The sequence below is a fragment of the Hevea brasiliensis genome, chromosome 2 (genome assembly GCF_030052815.1).
Source record: "Hevea brasiliensis isolate MT/VB/25A 57/8 chromosome 2, ASM3005281v1, whole genome shotgun sequence".
Classification (NCBI taxonomy): domain Eukaryota; kingdom Viridiplantae; phylum Streptophyta; class Magnoliopsida; order Malpighiales; family Euphorbiaceae; genus Hevea; species Hevea brasiliensis.
Window position 1 is genome coordinate 116,114,737 of NC_079494.1, and position 21,787 is coordinate 116,136,523.

Here is a 21,787-nt window from a genome sequence, read left to right on the forward strand (position 1 = left end):
AGAGTTACTCGAATATACAGCGCCAACTGCATTAATTAACTAGATTAAAATTATATACAACCCAACTCGGTGGGAGAGAAATACACCAACCAGGCGTGGATAGAGGGGTCGTCGGGCAGAGGAGGTTGACAGGGTGGCAGCACAGAGAACCTATGGCTCTAGAACAAAAAAACCAAGAAGGATAAGAGTTTTTAGAGAGAGAGAGAGAGAGAGAAAAGTCTTCCAGGGAGATACATTTTCTAATAATTTATTTTTTATGGGTAAATTTATATTATATAATAAAAATAAAACTAAAAATATCCAACTGAAAAGTGAAAACTCAAGCTTTCGCCACCGGATCTTCTGTGGGGCGCCCGTATTGCCGTTTGACTGCCAAATGTTTATTTTGCAAATACGACGGCGTTTTAGCCCGAAATGGCAGTTGATGACAGCATGGGCTGTTGTCTGTTAATTTCGGCCGAAGAGAGCTCTCGAACACGCGCACGAATCAGTCCTTTTCCTCTCATCTGACAAATTCCCTTTTCCCGGATTGATTTCTATGATATCGAATTTTCAATGAGGATCGATAAATTAATTTAACGGATCATGATGGTTGCATTTAATTGGAAGCTTTTAGTTGTAGGGTTTGTTATCACCCTACATGCAAAGACACGATGTGGCGGAGAATCGTTGACGTGTTTGACGGTGTACAAAGAAGGTGGTGCTCCGGCAGTGTTCCAATCCACCAAATGCCCTCGCTGGAATTTCCCAAATTACGATTCTCGATCACGCACAACCACCACTGCAACCGGCAGCACCCGTTGCCAATCGGCCTTGCTTCAGGGTCGAAGGAAGTCTCAGGAGGACCGCATCCTCTGTGCTCTTGACGTTCGCATTCCTTTCCCTGGTCTCTCTCTCTATCTCTCTCTCTCTCTCTCTGTCTCTCAAACACACACGCGCGCGCACAATCACAAGCGCACACACACATGCACACATTTAAAGAGATTGGTGTGTGTATGTAAATGGGTATGTACCTGTCTATGGTTTGTGTATATGTGAATTGAATTGAATCGAGTTGTGATTCTAAAATAAATAAATAAAATAAAACCTTTTGGAGCAGGTAAAACTGGGCTTAAGGAGGTTACAGTTGGAATCGTGGCTGTTTTTGATGGTCACAATGGTGCTGAGGCTAGTGAGATGGCCTCGAAGTTTTTGTTGGAGTATTTTGCTTTGCATACCTATTTTCTTTTGGATGCTACATATTCTTTTGCGTTCAAGAAATCTGCAGGAAGATTACCTAGTAAGGGAGAAAAGGATGCTGTTTTTCAGGTGTTAAATTGGGATGAAGAACTTGGTCGGCATGAGCTGAACTTTGATAGGTGCTTTAAACATCGCTTTTTTTTTATATATATATTTTTTGTAGTGTTTGGTTCAAATCAACTACAAAACTAGAAGTTTCAAATGAATTCTAGCTAGAAATGAATTCCTCTATTTGACATGATACATCATGAAATGTAGAATTTAATAAATTCCATATGATTAATGTTTGGTATAATTTCATAATTGAAATTCACTTGTCAGCACTACTAAATTACCCTCAATAATAAAATAAAAAAAAATTATAATTTCCTCCTCTATAAAAAAAATCTATATTTATAACAATTAGCATACTATGTGTGTTCGTGGGGAATAAATGGGCATTTTAGTCCAAAAAATTTTGTTATCTTAAATTTGTAGAATTTTTTTCAACTTTCATCAAATTTGATGAGAATTGGTTTTAGATATAACCAATTCCATGGACTTTAATTTCTGGAATTCAATCCTAAAATTTTTACAAACCAAACACATGATATATGGAGTTCATTTGAATTCCACAAAATTTTGTGGAATTCATTTGAACCAAACTTCCCCTTATAGTCAATGACTAAATATGAATATGGAAATTTAGTTGAAGCAATATTCGTTGAATATGAGGTTTTTTCTTTTCCTTTTCCCCTTCTTTTAGTTGATCTTTTTAAGAGCTAATCCAACCCTTTAACATGGTAGCAATTGATGTTAGTTATTCTGCCTTATTGTTCTTGTCAATAATGAATAAATATTGCTCTCTTTCCCATGCCAATTTGGTCATGACTATAATCATGTGAAAAGAAAGAAAAAAAAAAAAATTTCCATAACTGTTGGTTTGTCTCTTAGCTGCTAACATTAAATTGGAGATATGTTCAATACTACTCTTTTTCTTGTCGGCAAAAACATAGAAAAGGCATGACTTGTGAAGAACACTCATAACTCACACAATCTTCTGTAATCTGGACTAGTATTTATGACATGTAGGTTTAGTTTGATTCTGTTATTGCATAAGTGATAAGTTTGTGTGTATATCACGAATCTTGTATATCTCATTTTTTTTTTTAAAATGCAATCTACATTGCTTTTGCAGGTCTACATTTTCATTGCCAGAAAATTTTGATGATTCTTTTCATTTGGAAATTTTGAAGGAAGCATTATTGAGGGCTATCCGTGATATTGATGCCACATTTTCTAAAGCAAGTTCGATTAATCTGTATTTACTTGTACTTTAGTTTTTATATGCATAGCAATCTTTTTTTTTCTTTTTTTATCTTATGTTGATAATTGGTATTCATTCATTGCGTCATGAAGGAAGCATCTAGAAGAAATCTTGATTCGGGTTCTACAGCCACCATTGTACTGATAGCAGATGGTCAAATTTTAGTTGCCAATATTGGAGATTCAAAGGCTCTTTTGTGCTCTGAAAAATTTCAGTCTTCTGCAAAGGCAAAAGGTTAGAAACATCTTGGCCCGCTATAAACTGTTCAGGTTACACATTTTTTAATCATGGAATGATTATATTCGTGGTCAATGTTCAGTGTTCTGCAACTTCTTTTAATGGTGTAATATTCTTGCATGTCTGAAAATGGAGTACAATAACATAGTTGTTGTTGAAGGAGAATATCTTACAGGTTATTTGTTTTGTGGTATTTGAATTTACAGCCAATTTATTAAGGTTGTACAGAGAGCGGAGACGTGATGGAGCTGTTTTTCCTACAAGGTATCATGACAACATTAAATTGATTGCATCCAATGGACTGACATATTTTATTGTCGAGGAATTGACTAGAGACCATCATCCAGATAGAGATGATGAAAAGTTTCGAGTGGAAACTGCTGGCGGATATGTTCATGAGTGGGGTGGAGTCCCTCGAGTAAATGGTCAGTTGGCTGTTTCCCGAGCTATCGGCGATGTGTATTTTAAGAGGTGAGGTTCATAACCACTAAAGAATGGATGGTTTGGGATAATATTCACTTATAATTAGATCCCATTGTGAGTTCCATATTAAAGCATGCTAACTTGCAGTTTTTTTTTTTTTAGTTTTTTTTTAATCATCTAACAGTCTTATCTGGATTGCTGTTTTCTTATAATGTAATATATATTTGTTTTTCTCATTCAATGTTTGTCAATTATCTTCAGTTATGGTGTTATATCTGCACCTGAAGTGACAGATTGGCAACCTCTTACCACAAATGATACATATCTGGTGGTTGCATCTGATGGCATGTTTGAAAAGTTGAGTGTACAGGATGTTTGTGATCTACTCTGGGAAGTACATACTCATGGAACTGAGAGATCAGATCTTTCTTCTTCATGTTCACATTCATTAGCTGAATGTTTAGTAAACACTGCTTTTGAAAAGGGCAGTGTGGACAACGTGGCAACTGTTGTTGTTCCATTAGGAGCTATTGCAATTCCTCAAAACCTGCCAAGGGAAAGGTGTGTTGGAGATGGAGACATAGATTGCTCATTTATAGGGCTAAAGAAGTTCATGCATGAGCAATCAGGTAAATTTTTCTGATTCTCGCTTTCTAAAGATGTTGTGTTTGACTCATAATGGGATTAGAATCTTGTTTATTGGAGTGTTATTGTTACATATATGAATTGGGACTTAATGATTTATTTCCTTACCATTGCACATATAAAATTATTGTCAAAGGTGGGGTGGCCAAGTGCCAGTTCTGGGCTTGAATTGACAGTTTCCGGTCCCCCAGGTTCCCTGGTTCCAGTCCTGGTCCTGTTTTAATAAAATCCAATGGTTGAATTTTTTTTTCCTTGAAAAGAAAAGAATCCGATTTGGTATGGAATCGAACCAGCCAGTTTCAGTCTTGTCCAACGCCGGTTTTGGTCAATCAAGTTTTTCGACTTCTTCCAGTTCCAAATTGGCCCATGGCCTGGTCTAGTTAAAGGCATGTTGAGGAGTTCATGAGCATAAATAAAGATGGCCTCAACATCCCCATTTAGGTTTTCTAGTAGAGTGGATGGGAGAAGGGTGGCATTAACTTAGGAATTTTGTTGGGAAGTAATGTTGGGTTGTTCACATTCTAAGATTTTATGGTTGCAAAAATCTCCAATAGGTTAGATGGGCATGAGGGTCCTTTCCTCTTTGTTGGTGGCATATCACTCTCCTCCAAGCTCTCATATTTTTCATTTTTGTTTAGAATTTCTGTGGATCTTGCTACTAAATTTGACAAGTTGATGAGAGATGTAATTTGATCTGTTGTTGCAGGTCACAGGAAGGATTAATTTATTAGTTGGAAGTTTGTTTGAAAACCAAAGTCTTATGATGGTCTTGGACTATTTAATTTGGTATCTAAGAATATTGCTAGTGGGAAATAGTTATGCTAATTTTCCTTGGAGTTGGATTCCTTTGCTATAAGTTGGTTTGGACTAAACATAAAGGATGACCAGCCAAGGCAAAAACCAATTTCATTCTTGTGAACACTTGGAAGATCATTTGAGAGGAACATTTATTATTATTTTCTCTGTAATTATTGCTTCAATTATCATGATTGTTGCCTCATTTTTTCATTACATTTATCTGAAAGAGAGTCTTAATTAAGGATTTCTTTCCTAGATGGACAGGATCTGCAATCTGATCCTGCATATAATGCTTGTCCTTTGCAAACAACTTAAAAGTCTAATCAACTTATCCCTGCTGATATAAATTTTTCTGACCATCATTTGTTCTTGAATGACAACTTGGCTGTGTATGACGCATCTGCCAATTGCATCTTGTTTTATGATGTTCATACCTTTTATGTCATAGACAATCTGGGTGTTCATAGTGATTCTGAGTGTTGTGCTATTGCTGCATAGAGATGGTGAACATGTAAGGTAAATGACAGAAGTGTGAACCGTGCATGTCATGTTGAGAATGTAAGATGATAAACAAATTATCAAGCATGTTATATTGAACTTCTTAGTCGTCACTTGTCAGTAGCATGTCAAAAAATTCTTCTTTCTCCTCTTTTTTTGCCCTCGACACTGGATGTTTACAACCTGTTAAATATGCTTAAAATCCAACCATTATCTTTCCCAAAGTGCTCATTTTATTTTATCACTCTCTGACAGCTAATGATGCCACTTCTGACCTACTACAATTGACACATGGACATCCACTTATTGCAAAGTTTGACAGGTTATTGGTAAGGCATTAAAATCTTATATTGTTAATCTTTGCTTATTTGATGTTCATTGCTTTTTCAATTAGGCTCCTTTAGGTAATGTAGTTTCATACAAGCGAATAAAATGCTCTGCCTGCGAGAAAGTGATAGTGGCATTTTTAACATGTTACGAAATATAAATATATGACTAGGTCAGATAAAGGTTTTACTTCTTGATAATGATCCTGGAGAAAGAAAAGGTTCTGATACAGATTCCCTGTAAACAACAAACTGTAAGGTGGTTTTAGGTCGTCAGCTGTGATCTTGATGTAGTGGGTTTTGATGTTAGTTCTTTTCTTCCTTTAGGTTGAAGGAAAGCGTGGGAATTTTGGATGTTATTTTTTGTCAGAGAACTTAAATAATATGGATACACTGCGAGCTCAAAATAATGACAAAGAAAATTATGTCTATGGCCTACCTCAGGCTCTACCAGAGGCCTTCAGTAACCAGTATGGTAAGTGAAGTTGCTCCTCAGTACTTTTTTACTTTCTGGAGGGGATGGGAAGTAGGGGTTGTTATCAGGTGCTAAATGGTGGCATACTCTTCTGACCTGTTCCACTTTAATAGGATTTATGGCATCTTAAAATCATCATGAAACCTTTGTAACAAATGTGATTATTTTTGTTATAAATCCTTTTAGAGCAGACTTTGTTGATCAAGTATGTACTGGAGGGTTTGAATGTAGATGGACATAATTTTTGGCACATGCCAATGTATTTCCCTTTAATTTTTTGAATTTTTTTTAGGTGGACCTCTGAATTTGTATAATGACCTGAATTTGTGCTTAAATTTTGGGATGACTGTTGGAGTTAAAGATCAATGCACTAATCCTGAAGACTTTGCTAGTTTCCTTGGTTTGCTCGAGTCTATTCCTTTCCATGACACTGGTTCAAAATTTGGATCAACTGAGTATGCAGCGCCTGACTTAAGGTTGATGTCTTTTCTTTCATTAACTATTTTCCCCCTTCCTGTTGTAATTTTTAGCTTATGGAACATTTCGATATTGAAACTTCCCTGGTATTCAACATGGGGAAGAGAAGGAGAGTTATTTGTACTTATTTCGAACCATATGGAATGATCCTGCTTGGGTAATGCAGAATAGGAAGATTATATTCCTGATACAGTTTAGGAATTATATTCCATGTAAAATTAGGAAATTTAAGAGTTTTATTCTTTAGGAATTTTATTTTTATTAGGTCTATTATTTAGGAATTTTATTATTTTCTAGTTTATTTTGGTTTAATTTAGTATCCCTAATTATGATTGAATTAGGGTTCTAAAATTCTAATGTGATTGGGATTCCTAATTTTATAAATAAGATGACATTTATTTGAGATTAATATGATTTCTGAGAATTAGTTCTCTTTCTCAAGGATTGGTCCTTGATCTTTGTTTGTTCTACATCATTGGGTTTGGAGCAAAACAAGATATGCTGGAGTGAAAGCCTTGTTATGTCCCAAATTTAGAAATTGGAGATAGAAGTTGGAAGTTGGCAGTGGATTGGAGTAGTCATGCCTTGTTTAGCATGCTATGCATGTTTCTCTGCTGGTGTGCCCTGTTTACCGAGCTGCCCAATGTTTGTGGTTAAATAATCTCTTTATCAATGCTTGTAATCATTGTTTTTGTTTACTTATTGCTAACTCACATTCAACTTGATTATGTGACTTGTTTCCTCTTAAAACTAACCACCAAGACACTTTTGCTTTCTGGTTGTTAGATATGTACTAAAGAAAAGGTTTGGTCAAGGATCATATGGTGAAGTATGGTTGGCTTTTTATTGGAACTGTCATCAAGATAGGAATGCTTCAAGATGGACTGGAAAAAATGAAAATATCTCATTTACTAGTTGTTCTGATGCAAATAGAAGAAGTTCGTCTCGTAGTACTACTCAAGACTGCAATGCTAGTTCTCTGGATGATGACTTGTTCATTTTGAAACGTATAATGGTAATTTTGAAGTATTGAGTTTTTTTCTTTTGCTTAGATCTCATTTTGCCTTTCTTTCAATTGTACAAGGCTTCTCTCCTTAATGCAGTACTCTTTCATGGTAATCTTACTTTGTTAATTGTTATGAAATCTTATTACTTGTTCTGCTTGGGTTATTAGTGTGTAATTTCTATATAAAATTAATCAAAAATTGGACTTTGAGATGATGTAAAAATTTGTAGAACTATTGTTTATTCCTTATATTCAATCATGAATAACCTGCTACATGCCGTAGCATTTTCTGACCTTGTTCTAGTGATGACTTAAAGTTGGTAGCTCTCTTGAAAATTTTTGCTTTATCTCTTTTGTCCTTCGACAATAATGGAAAAAATCTTTGAAAATGTTATCAAGATATTTTTGTCTGTCTCTATTTGAAACATTTAACTGTTACTTTGTAAAGGTTTCTTCAATATATATCTGGTTTCTTTACTGGCTTTCAGGAAAAATAGTAGGTTCATCTACATGACGCTAATGAACAAGAAAGAAATATGTTATACATCTCTTAAGTTATTTCCACACAACGAATTCCATCTCAATGTTTGCTTTCACAGCTTGTGCTTTGATGCTCCTAAAGCAGGAGGCACTAAAAGGGTGTCTAGTTGATCTGTTTGATAAGTTTTCCAAATTAACCAGTTTCTTACTATTTCTCCCTCCTAATTTAACTTTAGAAGCATTTAGTGGTTTGAGAGGACTTAATTTATTTGATAACTTGATTATTTCTTGCTGTTGTCGTGGATAATCTTGAATATGGAAATTGTTGTATCTTAGTTTTTGACATTTGTCATGTTTGAGCTATAATTTCTGAAGGTGAAATTTTTTAAAATAGAGTTGATTGCTGTAAATAGGTGGAGAGAGGAGCTGCTGTTTACTTAAGTGGTCTACGGGAGAAATATTTTGGTGAAGTGTTCCTAAATGCCTCCAGGTGTCTTGGAGGTTTACTATCAGATGGAATCACAGCCCCTTTATTGGAAGAATTGGAATCAGATTTTGATGACCTATTAGAATCAAATGAATTATTCAATGGATCAAGGAACAGTTGGAATTTTGAAAATATGTTTCCCAACAAATTTAGACTGCAGAGAGCTGCTTTTGAAGAGGGTTTGAACCATATAGCAAGATTTGTAGAATCTTTTGAATCACAATCTAATGAAATCTGGCTTGTATTTCATCATGAAGGTGTCTCCTTGTCAAAGCTTATTTATACAGTGGAGGAAATAGAAAATAATGCTGATGAAGAAAAGGTTGAAGAAGTAAAGCGTGTTCAGGTATTGCACCCTTCAAAATGGTGGCATTGGCTGAAGACAACAGAAGCAGGAAAAGAGGAAATGCGCAACCTTATATGGCAGTTGGTATGTCTGCAAACAAATTCTAGACTGTTATGACTTACGAGGTCGTGAAGTTTTTGGTAACTCAGGCCCTCCCTGCATTCCTCCACCTTCATTATGTATATAGATTCTGCATATGTGTTTTTTTTGCTTGTAGTATACCATATGATTTGTTTATTCTACTTTATGCATAGGTAAGGAATGATTCAACTTTGAATCATGTGATTTTTTAGATGAAAAATATTTGTTATTTTTCTGTTTGCTGAATTGGCCATTATTAGAATAAGTAAAAGGAGTTGATTATATATGCGTTCTTATTGTTCAAATCTTTATCTGATGAAATATTCATTTGAAGGTTTGGTTTGGTCTTCTGGGACAACAAAGTTTGTACGTTTAGTTATATTATCTATATTGGCACACATCGGTGAATAGTTCTTGTACTGGAGTTCACATTAACATGTTTGAAATCTATACCTAGAAACAAAATTTGGCTCATGTCTATTCCGATCGGTTTCTGTTTTTATTCACAAATTTACCACTCTATTATGGAGATATCTGATATCTCTCTCTTACATGCCCAGTTGATGGCAGTCAAGGCTTGCCATGACCGCAACATCACCCACAGGGATATCAAACCAGGTGAGAGCATCAAGGTCTCTTTTCTCTTTTGGTTAGGGTTGATTATAATGCAATATGATGTTCAAAATATAATAACCTTTTTAGATTTATAAATTTATAAGTACTGCCTTGTGTAAATCTGGCACATGCAAGTATCTGAGAAAAGCTCCAGTAACACGTTGATAGGGATAGCATCGTACAATAGGATATTGTTGCTTCATTGTGCCATCTAATGAAAGTGCTTCTGCACTTTTGTTTTGTTTCTTCTCCCAACTATGTTTTGTTTCTTCTCCCAACTATGTCTCTATTTGAAACATAAAAATGAAATTTGCGGCTTATCAGCATATTTAAAGTTTTCGTTTTTCTTGTCACACCTTTTATTATTCAGTGGTAATATTGCTTCTTGGGGGTTATGCGTTACTCAAGATGTTTTCATGTTTCTTATTGATAGAGAACATGGTGATATGCTTTGAAGACCAGGAGACTGGAAGATGCTTGAAAGGAGCTCCCAGTAGAGACAAGAACTACACCACCAAAATGTATGTTGGTTTATCTTATATTAATTCTTGTAACTCACGAAAGCTTCTTTATTTAATTTTGTTGCTACATACAAGTTTCTAGTTATTGATTAGTAAATGGAATATGCTTGATAATTGCAACACGTGCTTTCTGGTTGTGTTGTGATTTATGAACTGTTTATCCCTCTTCCATTGACTGTGTAGGCGCATTATTGACTTTGGTAGTGCAATGGATGAGTTCACTCTGAAACATTTGTATGGATCAACAGGACCTTCTAGGTATCTTATTTCTCTCTGGGAGCCTTTTATGTTTCTCCTTGTCTTTTGTATCTCATCAAGTGTTTGTGACATGTTTATTTTTTGCTAATTAGAGCTGAACAAACTCATGAGTATGCTCCTCCTGAAGCATTTCTTAATGCAAATTGGTATCAGGGGCCATCATGCTTGAACTTAAAGTATGTCATCCTTCCACTTAAAGGTTTTGCATTTTCTTTCTGCTTTGCAAAGCACGTTATGTTCCTTGTTTTGAGTATCTTTCTTCATTTTTTTACGATTGAATGTCACCATTAAAATCTGTTTGACCAAATTGTTGCCTCTATTTTTTCGGTTTTGATAGGTATGATATGTGGAGTGTTGGTGTTGTGATTTTAGAGTTGATCTTAGGATCTCCAAATATTTTTCAAGTAAGTACTCTGACGCGAGCCCTTCTAGAACCACACATTGGGGGTTGGAATGAAGACCTCAAGGAGCTTGCATACAAGTGAGTGTTGTATCCTATCCTATGCTCTTATGATTATTGAATGCTCAGATTCTTGTTATTTGGGTAGCTGAGCCATGGATGATTCTCTTTCACAAAGATATGCTTTTAAGCATTATCCTTTCATATGCATGAATTTTTTAAGAGTGTGAAGTGTGTTTTGAGTTTTAAGGAAGTGACTCGAGAATTAAGCTCCAGTTTGCTTACATTTCACAATTATGCCAAGGTTCTTTGCAACACAAATTAATGGACTAAAAGCCACATTTTGCTCTTCTTGTACTTAATCTTCTACTAAAAGGGGAGGTTCAGGGTGGAAGAGCCCATCAAATTCAGTTGTAAAAAAATTCTAACTTGGAGTTTTCTTTTTGTACCATCATCAGTAATGGACCAGGAAATTTGATATGAAAACAGGATCAGGGATTTGACTTGTTTAGCTGTGCAACAAAGGTTAGCATTTAATGTCAGGAGATGCCCTTTTTCTCCTTTGTAGTTTAAGGCACATGCAATGTTTCTGCAGATATTACAAAATGAAGATTGAAAAAACTAGATTGAGTTTATTGGGAAGCTCTCTAACCCTAGCTGATGAAAGAGCCTTTTTGTTTTGGACGAGTGCCTTGCTTAATCCCTATTAAATTTAGATACAAATTTGAGTGGTCAGGGCTTCAGGATTGTGTGTGTGTGTGTGTGTGTGTGTCTGTGAGAGAGAGAGAGAGAGAGAGTTTGTTCGCAAACCTCCAGCTGTGGTTTCGGGGCGTCTTTTTTCCATCGCCATGCTTAAAATTATATGGTATATTCTTGTTCTAGTAACAACTCAAATTTGATATTTTTGTGATGTTTTTAGTGTTTGAGAACTTGCAATGATTGGAAATTTTGAGTTGTCTTTCATACTGCTGAACTGCTTAATTGTTGGTGAATTCTTAAAACTGCAAATAGGGTCCAGAAATTTAGCAAATATTTGAAGGTGAGATGTGGACCATCAATTTTATTTTTGTGATTAGAAAGACAATATTTAGTAGTTGATGGAAGGAGAATGAATTTTTTGCATCTTTAAGAATAACTTTGACATTGATGACTGGCTATTTCTGTGGTACCAGACTTAGGTCATTAATGGAGTTATGTATTTTGATCTCTGGGAGTTCCTCTAAACAGCATCCCATGATGGGCCAAGTAAGAAAAGCATCTTTTTCTAAATGCTTTTTATTTTCTCTACAAGACAACATATTTGGTCAGTATAATATTTCTTTATATGATAGTCTGGTGAAATATCTAGTAAAACTGGTTGGCAGGATCAGGCACTTGATTGTTCATTGACATACTTAATTGCTATTTTTCTGATTTAGGGAATCAAATTAGCTGGTATTAGGAGACAGTTAAAGGTCTTATTACTATTTCTTTTGGTGGTCAATGACCTTATTTTCTAATGGCTTAGAGGCTATAAGGACTCAGGAGGTGTTGTAAACCATAATATGGGAGCTGAGGCATCAATGTGTGGACAATTTTGGGAGATGGAAGTTTACCCAATTGTGTAGGTTAATGAAAAACCATAAAAATGAAAGCAATTTCTCTTGGTGGCACAAGCAGTTTTAAGGTATAGAAAATGGTTCATGTTTGATTCTGTTGCCCCGGCTACACTTAGATTCCAGTGATATAACTCTAACATCGGTATAAAAAATTCTTGATTAGACTAAATAGAAAAGTGAAAGTAATAATTTGTCACATATAAAAACATAAAGAAGTTCAATAATGTGACAGCGATTGGCTATGAGTATCAACTATGGTATCTGTGGTCGCACTTTCTCAATTTTTTTTTTCAATAGATTTTCATATTAATATCCGTGACCTTGCAACTTTAGCATCAGACTTTTGCATTTCTGCATAAAATTTAAAAATAAAAAAATGCATTATAGCATTGGAGTTGTCACATAAAACATTTGATAATGCAAATGATTGACTACTAAAATCAAATATCTTTTATGTGGAGAAGGTTAAATATATTGGTAGATGAAGGGTTTACCATAGATCTTATTGTTGTGAACTGTCACAACCAATAGAAGAACATAGAGAAAGGAGAAGAAGGATGAGAGAGAGAGATCGAGAGGGAGGGAGAATTTAGGGAGATAGAGAAATCATATTGATTAATCTTGAATACCCCCAAAATTACAACTCAATTATCTTATTTATCAGTTATGACTTACGAGTAACTACTGATCAGCTAACTAACTAATGCAACTAAAAAACAACTTAACTTCCTTTCCTTGGCTTAGCTTCTTAGATTATGGTCCCTCGTCTTTGAGAACATCCTTGTCCTCAAGGATGAAGTTGAATCCTTAATCTGCATACTTCTTGCCCGTGCAAATTGCTTATCCAACTCTTTGGCAAGTACTCCCATAAGCTACCATTCTCAGCAACTTAAACGTGCACAAGAAAAGACTTGCTTCCATGGTGTTAAGAATTTAAGAATTAGGAGAATAAGAAAGAAAGAAAGAAGAGAACCACAAAGACTACATCTTTATTAACTTTTCTTCTATTTGATAGAATAGAATCACTTATTTATATACAAACATCCCTAAAATTATGCATTATAATTCAGCTCTACTAGTTGGGAATACAAATCTCTATCTATTTAGGAATATAAATCCTACACTAAATGAGAATATAAAATATATTGACTTTCCATAATACTCCTCCGTAAGTTAGAACATGGAATCTCATCAATTCTAACACATGGCGTCAACCTCAAGACAATATCTTTTGTCAATACATAGTAGAGGTTCCAACATCTTCTTGAGGATTCATATATTCAATTGCTTCACTCATCCAACAAGTGCCAAACAAACACCAAGGCCAAGAATTACATAGGAATTCCAAGTAGCTGACTCCGTACGAACTTGGGCAATTCTCTTCAAATAAATCACTGTTGTTGGACAATGTGAATTTATAGAAGCAGTGCAAATATTCAAATTGAGAAAGTTCTCTTCAAGGGCATTTTCACAAACATTTGTTATGCATCATGCCTTTTCATTCTCTGCCTTCTCATCTCGAATCCATTCTCCTTAATAGTATCACTTCTTGATTTCATTAAGTGATCACGGCACTCATAATATTGGAACCTTCTTACAAGACCCACAGTTTTTGTATCTGTCTGTATCTTCTTCATCATGAAGACTAACAACTTGGACAATTTCAGGCTTAGAAACCCTCTGAACAAAACTATTCTTTTGATGAATCAGAGGAAATTTAGGGAGTCCGGTGTAAAGAAACATGAAATTACTAACTTTGCTAGGAGAATCCCTATTGATCATCAATTCTTGATTGTTGGCCGTTGATGGAATTTGAGAAATTATATTGATTGTGGAATTTTGATCTTTCTTCACAACATTGAAATGCTCAAGAGATACTGAATTTTTTTCTTCAAAATTCTGTTCATCATCATCCTTAATCCCAGAATGAGTTTTGTTTCTTGGACTCCACAAAACACTCCACAATCATTCTCTGGAATTTCAATAGATTGAAGGGCAACCTATATATTATTACCATCTTGTATTGAAGAGATTTCATATTTGTTCTAGAGTCTTCCTCTTTATTAAATTTCTCGATAACAAAATGCTTGAGAGGAACTAAAATTGGTTTTTCAAACTTACATACATTACCTTCCACGAACCCTTGAAAGGAAGAATTTAATTTGAGAGAAAGAACTTGGTCATCATTGCCATCAGAATCGTGATCTTCTTCAAGTTTGGAACAACCAAAATTCACGCAACTGTCTCTGTCAACGGCAAGACCCATTTCTTGAGCATATGCTTTTAGTAATTCCAAGAATCAATCCATTTCCTCTTCCCATCTCTGTTGATTCTGTTCCATTCTAATCTTAAATTTCTGTTGTGCTTCTTGACTCTGAAAAATCCTTCATTAGCTTTAGAGAACTGGCCCTAAAGGTTCAATCGCCTTGAAGGTTGTTATTCTCAGCGTGGCTACCATAGCAAATAAAGGAGAGAAAGAACATAAATGAAGAACAGAAAGAACAAGAAAAGAAGAGAAGGAAGCAGAAGTCAGTCTGTTGTGGACACATTCATAGGGAAGAGCCATCAGAGACATGGGGCTCATGGAAATCCAATCTGATCTGCGGGCAGCAATTTTATTATTTCCAGAATTTTATTTACTTTTCCAATCACTTGTTTTTTCCTGTTTAATTGTAGTCCCTATCGGCTCTTGGTTTAGGACTTCTTTTGTGAGTAGGATTCCAGTAAGTTGCTTGTAACTCTCTTATATATAGACGTGGTTTGATGGAATAAAAATACAAGCAGATTATTCCAAATTTCAAGAGGTTTGAGACTCTCTCTTCCCAATGAGTCTTGAGGTATTTAAGCTTCCTCCATCGAGCTCTTGTTTCAGTCACCATAGGTTTGGCAAGGAGAGGTAGGAATCGGAACAAAGGGAAAGCTACAGAAGATGATTTTCCATAGGCCTGTGATGCGATCCTTGACCCAGGAACATAACACAATCCCTAGGATTGTACTGCTCTGATACCAATTGTTTTGACCTGGTCACAACCAACCAAAGAATAAAGGAAAAGGAGAAGAGGGGGGGGGGGGGGGGGTGAGAAATAGAAGAAAGGAGAGAAGGAGGAGAATGAGGAGAGAGAGGGAGAGAGAGAGAGAGAGAGAGAGGGAGGGAGAGAATTATTTAGAGATAGAAATTATATCGATCAATCTGGAATACCCCTAGAATTACAACTCAGTTCTCTTTATTTAGCAGTTATGAGTAACTATCGATCAACTAACTAACAAGTAACAACTTTAATTTCCTTTACCTGGCTTAGCTTCTTGATTATAGTCCCTGGGCATTAACACCTATCCTGCCTTCCATTACTCATGCTCATGAAATATGAAACTTATTTTCCCTCTCATTCCCAACACAATCTCACTGGCCCCCAAGTTCACTGCTCAAAGAAAAAGGGGAGATGATTATTTTTTCATTATTCTGAGGAAGTTTATATTGGTAAAGCTATTTTACCGTCATTATGTTTTAACTTTTAATCTTGTTTTATAAATGATGAAAAAAAAAAATGATCTATTGAGATCCAGGGTGGAGCTACTTCACCTGCTTCTTGGAAATGCTCTGAAGAGTTCTTTGCACAACAAATCAAGAGTAGAGATCCTCTGAAATTAGGGTAAACTATGATGTCATGGATACTTTGTTGATTAAACTACTATATGCTATTTCATGATCTCTGTTGGTGCTGATGTTTTACTATCCAGTATTATTTTCACAATGTCTGCAGGTTTCCAAATGTTTGGGCTTTGCGGTTAGTGCGCCAACTATTACTCTGGAATCGAGTAAGTTTACAGATTATGGAAATTTGATAATTTTGTTGCAATCGTGTCTGGTAAATGTTTCTGAAGTCTCATAAAGACAGATCCATATATTTTTTCAATAATTTCCAATTTCTTTTAATGCATGAAGAATTAATTTATGAGAATGTGCATTGAGAGCAATAGTTTCAAATTAAAGAGAGTACTTGTTTTGCTCTCAATCTGCAATCAACATTTATTGTTTGCTGCCTCAGAATCAATCATTTTCAAATTAAGCAGAGTGTTGGTTTTGCTGTTGTTAACTGTCTGATATCTGCAATCAACATTAATTTTTATGCCAACTCAGAATCAAATTGATGTCTTGGAATTCAAGTAAAAAATTATCAATTTTTGGACTGAATGCATAGAACTATAGAGAGGAGTAATCTAACATCTGATTGTATTTTAAGCATTTTCAGATGGCATTTGGATATTTTTAGTGTGTGTACTTATTGGCAGCCAAGCTACTGGCCCCCTTTCATTTTATGGTGGCAGTCTCCTCTCTTTAAATAGTGAATATCCAAGCTTTAGAGGCTGTTAAATCTCTTGGCTTAGTTCTAGAAAGGTCTTGTTGAGTGTTGAGAAGAATGTAGTAGTGAGACATGACTATTTTTCGTCTAAGGAAAATTCACTATTAATAATTGTGCAGTGACAAATTATACTGCCAGTTATCTACACTTACCTGTTTCATTTTCCATTATCAGATTTGCAAACTTGACACATGGTTGATTATAAGTTGGATCCTGATTTTTGTGATTGCAGGAGGATCGATTGAGTGTTGATGATGCTTTGCAGCATCCTTATTTCCAACCTCCCCCTAAAAGATGAGACAACAAGAAGCATTCAAGTTTTTCCATTTTATGCACGAGTGATTTCTGTTTGGTGAAGGTAATTTGCACGATCATCTTGTGGTAACCAAATATGAAAGTGTGTACTGTCCTTATTTTTGCTTCAGGTGCCAGTTTCATATTTGTTTTCATTCTAATGTTCAAATTTCAACCATATCACTATGTAGACATTTCAGGGACCTTTTTCAAGATTGAAATGCCAAATGATAGATGCTGAGAAAGTGTCCTTTTCTCTTACTTGAGAATGCTCCTCACAGCACCATGCTGTTTATTGTCACCTCCAGATAAAATCATTTCATCAACAAGATCTGACTATTTCGGGATCCAGTATCAATTTTTGGTGCCGAAGGTAATGAACTTTTTCACCCAAAGGATCTTGGAATGAAAGTATATGGCTTGTAACAATGCGATTGCCATTATCTCCAGTAAACATTTTCTTAACCCTCTCTTAGGCATTAATTTTTTTTTTTTCACAATAGGATCTGAAATAGGGGCGAGCATTATTCAGTTTGAACTGAATTACCAAACCAAACTGAACAGTTACTATTCAGAAATTCGGTTTAATTTTTTAAAAAATTTGGTCCGATTTTAATTTTTAAGAAATTTAGTTTATTCAGTTCGGTTCTTACTGTAAGAAAATTGTAATAACCGAATTGAAATTAGTGAAACACATTTTTTTGGGCTTTTTGGCAATTGGAGATTTTTTCCACTGGATTGGGCTGCCCCCAAGTGAAAGCCAAATCCACATAACAGGAGGCTTTTTGTCTTTAGGTCCAAAACGCCATTGACTTTGGCCTTTTGGCCATTAGTTAACTATATCAAAGCCATCCCAAATGGCAAATGGACTTTGTCATCATATTCCAACTATTTCGTTGCTCCCTCCCCTCTACAGTCCTTCTTGGGATTTCTTTGCCTGCCTTCATGATCTCACATAACTATTCCATTCTCTTCCTCTCTCATTGTCACTCAATTCTCTGTCTCAAACTCTCCCAAACTCAAACTCACTCAATTTTGCCTAGCTATTTATCAGTCCTCTATTTTTTTTTTTCTTTTTCATCTTCAATCTTTGTCTCGTTGATTTTTCAATGGTTGCTCCACCTGTAAGGTAATTTTCATGCTTTGTGTTAGATGTATTGATTTGCATTTTGCTTCCTTCTCTAGTTCTCCCTCTCACCTCACAAATCTCAAGCTTCATAGCTTTACCCATGACAAGTGAGTAAGGCTACCAGTGCACTCTCACCTCATGCTTCACCCATGGCAAATGTGCCTTTGATTAAATTCCTCTACTTGGGTGCTAATATTTTTTTATTATTGATGTATTATGTTGATGGTTGAATTTTGGGGTTTCTCTTTTGCAATTTGCTGTGATTGAAATTTTGGCTTTGTTGGGTAATTGGTTTTGATTCTATGTAATTACTTGAAGCTTGTTGCATATGAGTGTTGGTTTCCTTTTTCTGTATGGAGAAATGTTGGGCATTTGATTGAAAAATCAATTAGTGTAGACTTCTATGAATTTGAAGTCTAAATAAATAGAGAGGAGCTCAAAATTGAATTACCAAACTAAGCCGAGCTGAATATTTCAGTTTAATTTGATTTGCTTCCTTTATACATTTCTAATAATTTGGTTTGTGATTCGGTTTGGAATTGAGCTGATCGAATGCACACTTCTAATATGAAGTTATAAACTTTTGACAACTTATTCCTTTTTTTTTAATTGTGATTTTCTTATGGCCTAGTTAAAATATGAACTTAGGCCCTTTTTTCAATTTTATTAGAAAGTTTTAATTTTAACATTTTGGACCATAAACTATCTAATTTTTGAAATCTTTTTGCCACATACTGGCGATTTGGTATCCCAAAATGCTAACCTAGCATTTATACCTCATTTCTATTATGCACATCAGATTATAAAAAAAAAAATGAAATTGAAACTTTGCGTCTTGAAAGAAGAGAGATTAACACTCTAATTTCCAATCGCCACTATCAACATTACTGGTATACTTGAACTTCTACAATTCTTTGAAATTAAACCAAGTCTTCACCCAAACCTTGGCTTCATAAAGCTTCTTCTTCCCAGCCTCGATTTCTTCAAGGGTAAGGTGATGCAGAGTCCCTGCCACTGCTTGCTCCTTCTCTTTTGCCTTTGCGACTCTAGCAAACTCTAGCATCACATTATACATATGAATTTCAAACACAACCAAAATTCTCTCTCAACAATCAAACCAACCCTAAAAGATCACACAAATAAAAACATAAAGAACAATTTGAGTTGATACCTCTTTCTTGTTGTGTTCTTTGATGATGAAGTGAGTGAGGCCATTGAACTTGACTCTGTTGGTGTTGACTTTGGATTTGTGAACTCTTTCTAGAGTGGCCATTTCTTCATTGCAAAAACCAGATGCTGCAATTTCAAAAGGAGAGAGAAGTGATAGTGATGAGAAAAAGGAGAGGAGAATGATTTTGAAGAGGTGTGGCATGTTCCAATTTGTCCACTTCAATACGCAATGTCAAATAGAAGAGATGTTTCAACTTAATGGTGGTGATTGAAACTTTGGGTTTTAATCTCTGTCCTCTTTCAAAATGCCTTTTTTTTTTTTTTTTTCTGAATCTGGTGTATATAATAGTAAATAAGGTAGAAATGCAAGGTCAGCATTTTGGGAGACTAATTTGCTAAAATGTGGCTAGAAAATAGTATTGTAAAAGTTAGATTGTTATGGTCCAAATTGGTAAAACTAAAACTTCTTGAAAGAATGGAAAAAATGGCTTAAGTTAATGATTTTTTTTTCGCCATTTGGTTTTTTTTTATTATTATTTTTTTATTGATCTTCCAAATATAATCTTGTTTATTCTTTAAGGAAAATGCTGATTTTGGTTGCAGTTGCTCATCTCTTAGCAGGCATTATACCAGAACTTACGATGCTAAGAAATGGCACCGATGTATCATCCCAAGCCATGAGAAAATCTACAATTTCCTGTTTCCAATGGATTGTTATGTATTTGTCAACAGATAGACAGTAGATCATCACTCGAAAGCAGATGAAGAAGGATCATGGATAGAAGCCACAAATGGTTATGTGATTCAGCAGCTGACATGCCACAAGTCAATGGTCAGCTAACAGTTGCATCACATACCAGCCTATATTGCTTAATTGTTATATCCATCAAAATTGTTGTGCTTTGGTTTTGCTTCTCCTGCTGATTGTTGATGCATGTTGTTGCCCGCTAAAGTGCAGTTTTTCACCTTTGTCTGAGGTGTACATTGGTTTATCTAAAAGAATATTTTGAAAGTTCATCTCTCACAATAGGTGGTCTTTTCCTGGAGTCTATATTTCAGGCAGTGATAGGCTGCAGCTATACTGTTACAATAGCAGGATGCACATTAATAAAGGATTGCGAGGTCAGCCAGTCCTCGTCAGAGTTCATATAATGTTCAACAAGAGGACGAAATATTGAGTGATACTGTTGTGCACACACACACACATTTAGATTACTTCAGTGAATGTAATGATCAAGTCGACTAGCGAAAGTTGTTGCTGGCAAATGTCTTTCTTATCATATGATGAGTGATGTCATGGAACCCTTTTAGCACTGGATACAGGCGGTACTGTCACATGCCTTTTTGAGGAGAAAAATAAATTTTAATAGTGGGAAAAAAAAAATACATATATAAATATATATATATTTATTTATTATTGAGCCCATGTATTTCAATTTGTTCGCATTGAGCTCTTAATTTTTTTATTATTTTTTACTATTAAGAATTTTAAAAAATAAAAATTAATAAATTTATCAACAGTGTTAAAAATATTAATATAATGTTAATATTATACAGTGGATATTAATAAATTTAGGGTGAATTATTATGAGGTTCTTGGATAGTCTTAAATTTTGATAATTACATCATTTAGTTATTAAAATTATGTTCTATCAACTAGTCTGTTCATTTTTAAAGTTTTTTCTACCATTAGTCAAATATGAAAAGATCGAATTACTCTTATTTATTTAAATTTTTTACCCTTCTCGTCTAGCATAGTTTGGTCTAATAGCAAATGGCATACAGCTTATCGGACAGATTTAGACATATGGCTCAATATTTTATTATCAACTAATTTAATAAAAAAGTAAAAATTATTAAATTTATTAGGTGTTAAAAATAATGATATAATGCTAATATTGTACACCTCGCTAATTGGTTCTTGAATTCTGATAATTTCATCAATTAGTTTTTAAAATTATATCCTTTCAATTTTAAAGGTTTTTATAACTAATCGAATGTGAAAAGATTAAATTATAATTCTTTACCCTCCTCGTGAAGTCTAACTTGGTTCAATGTCCCTCTGCCATCGCCAGCTTAGTCTCTCCTTTTCACTCGCTAAGTTCCAGTCGTTGGTCTTGCAATAGTAGGAGTTTATCAAAGAAGCCAACCTCATAATTCCTTCATTGAAACGCCTAACCCGCTATAAAACCCAAACCTATCTTGAAACTGATTTGGTTTAAGGCCCAGGGCTGCCTTTGAACCAGGAGAGATGATCCAATTGGAGATTGTTTTTTCTTTTTCGTATGAATTTTGACCTTTCCCCCTTTGTTTCCCATCACATATATTACTATGATTGTTGCCCTTGAAGGATTGTTGATCGCAATTTGGTGCGATTGTAGGTTGTGATTATGTCTCTCTAGAATTTCTATTTCATTTGCATTGAAATTCTTTTATGCAATTTCTGTTTTGATTTTTGAACTTCTATTTGTACATTTCATGGGATTAGAGATTGTTATATATATATATATATATATATATATATTCCTAAAGATATAGTTCATTAAGGATAAAAGGCAGAGCTCAAACGGACTATAAGCTAAAGAGTCGGCCATAGATGGCGTAGATGACTAAGGAA

At 34.9% G+C, this 21,787-nt stretch overlaps 1 protein-coding gene across 7 annotated transcripts; it reads left to right on the forward strand.

Moving 5' to 3' along the window:
• The first annotated feature begins 219 nt into the window (after nucleotides 1-219).
• Nucleotides 220-20,488, forward strand: LOC110645615 (uncharacterized). Of its 7 annotated transcripts, none has more exons than XM_058140510.1 (22): nucleotides 220-886; nucleotides 1,100-1,358; nucleotides 2,417-2,526; nucleotides 2,642-2,779; nucleotides 2,989-3,253; nucleotides 3,467-3,834; nucleotides 5,402-5,475; nucleotides 5,800-5,947; nucleotides 6,240-6,423; nucleotides 7,211-7,439; nucleotides 8,324-8,827; nucleotides 9,385-9,442; nucleotides 9,873-9,960; nucleotides 10,144-10,218; nucleotides 10,311-10,394; nucleotides 10,556-10,699; nucleotides 11,791-11,863; nucleotides 15,781-15,866; nucleotides 15,978-16,032; nucleotides 16,810-16,935; nucleotides 17,063-17,244; nucleotides 19,774-20,488. In XM_058140510.1, exons 1-20 carry the CDS (start codon nucleotides 586-588, stop codon nucleotides 16,873-16,875), a joined length of 3,309 nt encoding a protein of 1,102 aa, XP_057996493.1. In that variant the 5' UTR covers nucleotides 220-585; the 3' UTR covers nucleotides 16,876-16,935; nucleotides 17,063-17,244; nucleotides 19,774-20,488. The 7 variants fall into 7 exon arrangements, with proteins under 7 accessions (XP_057996493.1, XP_057996512.1, XP_057996504.1 ...); XM_058140521.1 differs by having other exon boundaries at nucleotides 316-886; nucleotides 19,789-20,488; XM_058140515.1 differs by having other exon boundaries at nucleotides 316-886; nucleotides 19,792-20,488.
• The last annotated feature ends 1,299 nt before the right edge of the window (nucleotides 20,489-21,787 follow it).

Excerpts from the sequence above, each read along its gene's own strand:
- LOC110645615 (XM_058140510.1), top strand. The coding sequence starts at position 586 with ATGATGGTTGCATTTAATTGGAAGCTTTTAGTTGTAGGGTTTGTTATC. Across the intron at positions 1,359-2,416 it reads CATGAGCTGAACTTTGATAG|GTCTACATTTTCATTGCCAG; the intron begins GTGCTTTAAACA and ends TTGCTTTTGCAG. Across the intron at positions 3,835-5,401 it reads GTTCATGCATGAGCAATCAG|CTAATGATGCCACTTCTGAC; the intron begins GTAAATTTTTCT and ends ACTCTCTGACAG.